At 35.6% G+C, this 5,261-nt stretch overlaps 1 protein-coding gene across 1 annotated transcript in view; it reads left to right on the forward strand.

Moving 5' to 3' along the window:
* Positions 1-2,061: 2,061 nt before the first annotated feature.
* cckar (cholecystokinin A receptor) overlaps positions 2,062-5,261 on the forward strand; it is a 9,652-nt gene continuing 6,452 nt past the window's right edge. The window contains exons 1-2 of the mRNA XM_016450139.1: positions 2,062-2,311; positions 3,830-4,088. Coding sequence (XP_016305625.1) covers positions 2,062-2,311; positions 3,830-4,088 — 509 coding nt within the window. The remainder of the gene's footprint in view (positions 2,312-3,829; positions 4,089-5,261) is intronic.

Genomic DNA, 5,261 nt, shown 5'->3' on the forward strand with positions numbered 1-5,261 from the left:
TAGTAATGGCTGCTGAAAATTCAGCTTTACCATCACAGGAATAAACTACATTTTAAAATATATTAATCAAACAAATGCAGCCTCTGTCAGCATATAGGAGAGTTTCAAAACATTACAAAATTATAATTATTCCAAACTTTTGACCCTGTAACGGGGCGAACGAGACGAGAGATGTGCGGATCCATATGCAAGCTTTTATTCAAATACATGGTCAGAAACAGGCAAGGTCGAAACACCAGCAAACAGGTATGGCACAGGCGAGACAAAAGAATAATCCAAGGACAGACTTGATCAGGCTCCGGCGAACAATATCCAATAGGGCAAGGCAAACGGGTAATCCAACAGACAAACAATAATCCATGCGAGGTGCAAACAGAGTCCAAACAACAAGACGAGAGAGAATTCCAAGACGGGCAGAAGATCAGTAAACAGGCAACAAGGCAACACGACGTGACTAGACTTAGACTGGCAACTAGAACTGGAAACTATGGGAACTGGCTCCGTAGAGTAGCTACCACTAGGTGAGCGATAAGCGCTAAACAATACTCGGCCATCTGTAATGGTTTGAGTGTGGTTTATGTAGTGTGTGTGATTGGTTTCAGGTGAGCTTGTGATTAGTGCAATGGAGCATGGGAAATGTAGTCCAGGGTGACGTGTAACAGTTTGTGTAGTGTGAGAGTCAATGTAATTGGAAAGGGTGACCTCTGGTGGCAATCGGGTGGAATGTCATGGGGTGTGTGTCAAATAAAACTGACATTTCAACTTGATGAACACAGTACACTACAATTTGTGTACAAAAAAAAATTTATTTACTTGTCTTATTGTCATGCTGTAGAAAGGGTCCAAAATGTTTCTTGGGTGTCAACATTTTTTATGAATATTGCATTTTTGAAAGGGGGGAAATCTGAGTTGCGTAACTAAGGGTAACAGTTACGAGTAGAATGAGGTACCAAGAAAAATATAACACAACATTATTATTATTATTGTTGTTGTTATTAATATTGATAGTAATATAATAAATACTACTACTACTACTACTACTACTAATAATAATAATAATAGAATATATTCAACATATTATTTTTATGTTGCACAACTGTTCACAAAAAAAATAAAATTTAAAAAATTTAAATGCTGTAATGCTTCAGGAAATGTGATGGGGGTGTACCATAGACTATAAAAACAGGGGTGTACCTTATTCATGGAAGGTGTCTAGTGAGAAAGTGAAGGCGGGGTCTGTGGTTCTGTGGACGACAGCACTGATCAACTGCATTAGCCTACTTCACATCACAACTCAGCAGGAACGCTTGATGATATACAGGGTTGGATGTACTTAACTATCCATTTTATTTTTTTTCTATTTTTCTTTTGACATCTCAAAACTTTTTACCATTTTGTCTTGAATATATAATAATTAAATAAGATAAAAGCATGTGTTTTAATATAGAGTGCATATCTCTGGCATCATGGCAGATCAAAAGTTGCTGTTCTTTCACCTGCAAGAGATGAAAAGAAATTCATTTGGATAGATATATTTCTACATAGCGAAGGACAGTGATCAGAAACAACAAGCAAACATGGAGACATTTACAATTCACGATATGCTCATTAATTCCACTGATATTTATAAAATATTATGTGGACTCGGAATCGGGAATTTGTCGGAGTGCAAAAATGACAATAACGGCACGTCCGAACCAAAAGGTAAAGAAAATCTTACATTTTTATTGCATATTACTTTATTACTTCATTTTATGCGCATATTAAGCAATGAACAATTGTTAAATTAACCTACTGTAAGCAAAAAAAGGTCATTTAGCATAATTGAATCCGCTTTTACCAACAAAACATTTTTTAATGAGCTATGTCAGTTAAAAAATGTTTCTTTAATGTAACAGTTACAGGTTACCACATTTTACAATGAGCTTTTGTCCTGAAATGTTGTGAACGAGTCTAGACAGGTCTTGTAAAGCTTTGCATATCTGAGTAAAAGTTCACTGTAGTTTGCTTGTTAAATCTGGTCAAATAACACGTGCTTTCTCTCGTACTTGTTTGTCAGATATGAACCAGACGGTGCGGATCGTGCTGTATGTGTTCATCTTCCTCCTGAGCTTCATAGGAAACAGCCTGATCATCACGGTTCTGGTGCGGAACCGGCGCATGCGGACGGTCACGAACCTGTTCCTGCTGTCTCTGGCCGTCAGTGATCTGATGCTGTGTGTCTTCTGCATGCCCTTCACACTCATCCCAAACCTCATGAAGAACTTTATCTTCGGCACCGGCATGTGTAAAGTGGCCACGTACTTCATGGGTGAGTCAGTTTCATATCTGTAGTTCACACTTCACTTCTAGAATAGCTCAGTGTTTGGAATTGACTAGAGTTGGTTCTCACTTTGTGTCCATACTCCATGCCATACAAAAATCACCATAACCCGAATTTCGATACCTGTTACTATAATTATTCAAACTGTAAATTAATATGAAATCTTCACTTTTCAGTATATTTTTGTTTGGTATTGTGATTAGTGTCTAATACCAAGTGACTTAAGTTTTAAAGTAACAACTGTAGTACGTGTAGTAGGCACGTGCTGAACAAACGCCTGTAACTGTAAATTTACCACCTGTAAACGTTTTTTTAATCGAACTAAATCGAACTAAAAATGAGACATGATTTGATTTTCTTACCTTAAAACTAGCCTAATACTTTTACACAGAGGAAGGTTGTGGTAAAATACTGTAGTAAACTATTCTTAACTTTTCACTTTTTTAAAAAACGTTTTATTATATATATATATATATATATATATATAATAAAACGTTTTTTAAAAAAAGTAAAAGTTAAGAATAGTTTACTACAGTATTTTACCACACGTTTTTTAAAAAAAGTATATATATATATATATATATAAATTACCAGAAAATTTGAGTATCATGATACATTATAGTATAGGAATGTTTGCATAATATTCACTGGTCTTACAAGCTTCTTTATGCCCTGAAAAGGGCATCTGATCACATTGATTGCGAGAGGCAGACTATAAAAGGTCTCCTAACCAAAGGATACTTCATGTTCCAGCTGCTTTTTTTCTTGCATTTGGTTATAAAAAAAGGTTGATTTAGAGATTCATTACTATTCATTAAGGGGCTAAAAGCATAGACCACGAACACAGTGAAGCTTGCACTGGGTACTAAAATGCATTTTATATTGTTTTATAAACCTCAATCATATTGGCAAGACCACAGCTTTTTTTCTTGTTCTTTTCAGATTATATTGCAAGTCACATCCACTGTGAATTCATATTTATGACTTGTTGAATTTTGTGTAAAACTATTTATAGCACACTTCCAGATGCTGCAAATGTGCCATGTAAACAATTTAGTAATGAGACAACGCCCGATATCTCTGTATTTGATGCATCAGCATGTTTTATGTGTTTGTTTTGTGCTATTCTGTAATACTTGCTCATGATAAAGCTGACTTAATTTACATACTCTGTTGTTATTACCGTGTGGGTATGTCAACATTCATAAGCAATCAAGCGCTGTTGATTATTCAGAGGAGAGCTGGAGCATGCGCTCATACTTGGTGTAAAGTGTGCAGTGTTCTGCCGTTAAAGTGCCAGCAGCCATTAACTTTATTAACAGTTCATGCCTTTGTTATCAGGGCTTGGAGTTAGTTTGTTATGAAGTTTGCATGTCTGTTTCCATTTTTGTGTTCACTGTTGTTTATAGAAGCATATATATCAGACCTTCTTAGAATCACAATACTTTAACAAGGCCAGATTTATTTCTGTATGTGCAATTGAGTTCTGTGCGTCCAAACACACAGGTATTTCGGTGAGTGTATCGACATTGAACCTCGTGGCCATCTCTCTGGAGCGCTACAGTGCCATCTGCAACCCCTTCAAGTCCCGCACATGGCAGACGAAGTCCCATGCCGCAAAAGTCATCACAGCCACTTGGGTCGTGTCTTTTCTGCTCATGCTGCCTTATCCGATAGGCAGCACCCTGGTGCCTTTCATGCGCAGCAACAACAGCACAGGCAACATGTGCCGCTTGGTTTGGTCCAGTGATGTCATGCAGACCTGGTAAGATTTATTAGGACTGTGTTTTTTTATTTTGAATTTTGAGGATAGGGTGTTTAAAGGAATAAGGAGCAGAATATAAATTCTGTCATCATTTACCCTCATGTTACCTGTATACTGTTATGTTTTCGGCAGCAGTTATTTACACTGTGTAAAAAAAAGCTCAATGTTATTTATACTGAGTGTAAATAGTGATAGATACTGTTTGCACCAAGTATAAGTGCAAATAGTGATAGATGCTATTCACACAAAGAAGTGTAAATAGAAGTAATATACTGTTTGTACTAAAGGCAAAACATCTGAGCAGTGGTGGACAGAGTTAGTGAAAATTACCTTTGCTAACAGGATTATTTGCACTCCTCTTTTCTGTGGAACACAAAAGGAAAAATGTTGAAAAATCACCATGCCGCTCTTTTGAATGCAGTATGTGTTTACACTGACCATGTATGTTAATGCTGAAATACACTACACAACTTAACATCTAAGAGGCATCATACACTTACCGACTTTGTAAATCATTACAAAGAAAAAACAGGCCATAATATTCTAAACAACTAAGGATCACACAGCAGAAATATGCACGTTGTTGCTAGCATACACAACAAATGGAAACAATCTGTTCTAAAATCAGTTCAAAGTATCAAACATGTTCATAGTTTAAAGCTAAAAAACGAAATCTGTGCCCATCATACACTACGTGATTTTTGTTAACTCTGACCGCCCAAAATCTAAAGACTGGCTTTGACTTTCGGCAAGTAGCGTCAACTCCTCCAGATTGCAAATACTGGCAATATGAATGCGCTATAATCCAGTGAAAGTATAAGTGAAATATTGTATGGATCAGAGCTGCAAGATACTATAATACAATATATATATATATATATATATATAATATATAGATATATATATATTGGATATATTACATATATTATATAATTGATATAATTAGTATTATGAATTACAGTTTCAAGGGAATAATCAACAATTATGATTTTTGTCATAATCGTGCAGCCCTAATATATATATATATCTATAATACAATATATATATATATATTTTATATATATATATATATATTAGGGATGCACCGATACCACTTTTTCCAGAACTCGCCCGATACCGATACTTTTATTTTTGGTACTTGCCGATACCGAGTACCGATACCAATATTTTCAT

This window comes from Sinocyclocheilus anshuiensis, unplaced genomic scaffold (genome assembly GCF_001515605.1).
Source record: "Sinocyclocheilus anshuiensis isolate Anshui unplaced genomic scaffold, SAMN03320099.WGS_v1.1 scaffold1823, whole genome shotgun sequence".
NCBI lineage: Eukaryota > Metazoa > Chordata > Actinopteri > Cypriniformes > Cyprinidae > Sinocyclocheilus > Sinocyclocheilus anshuiensis.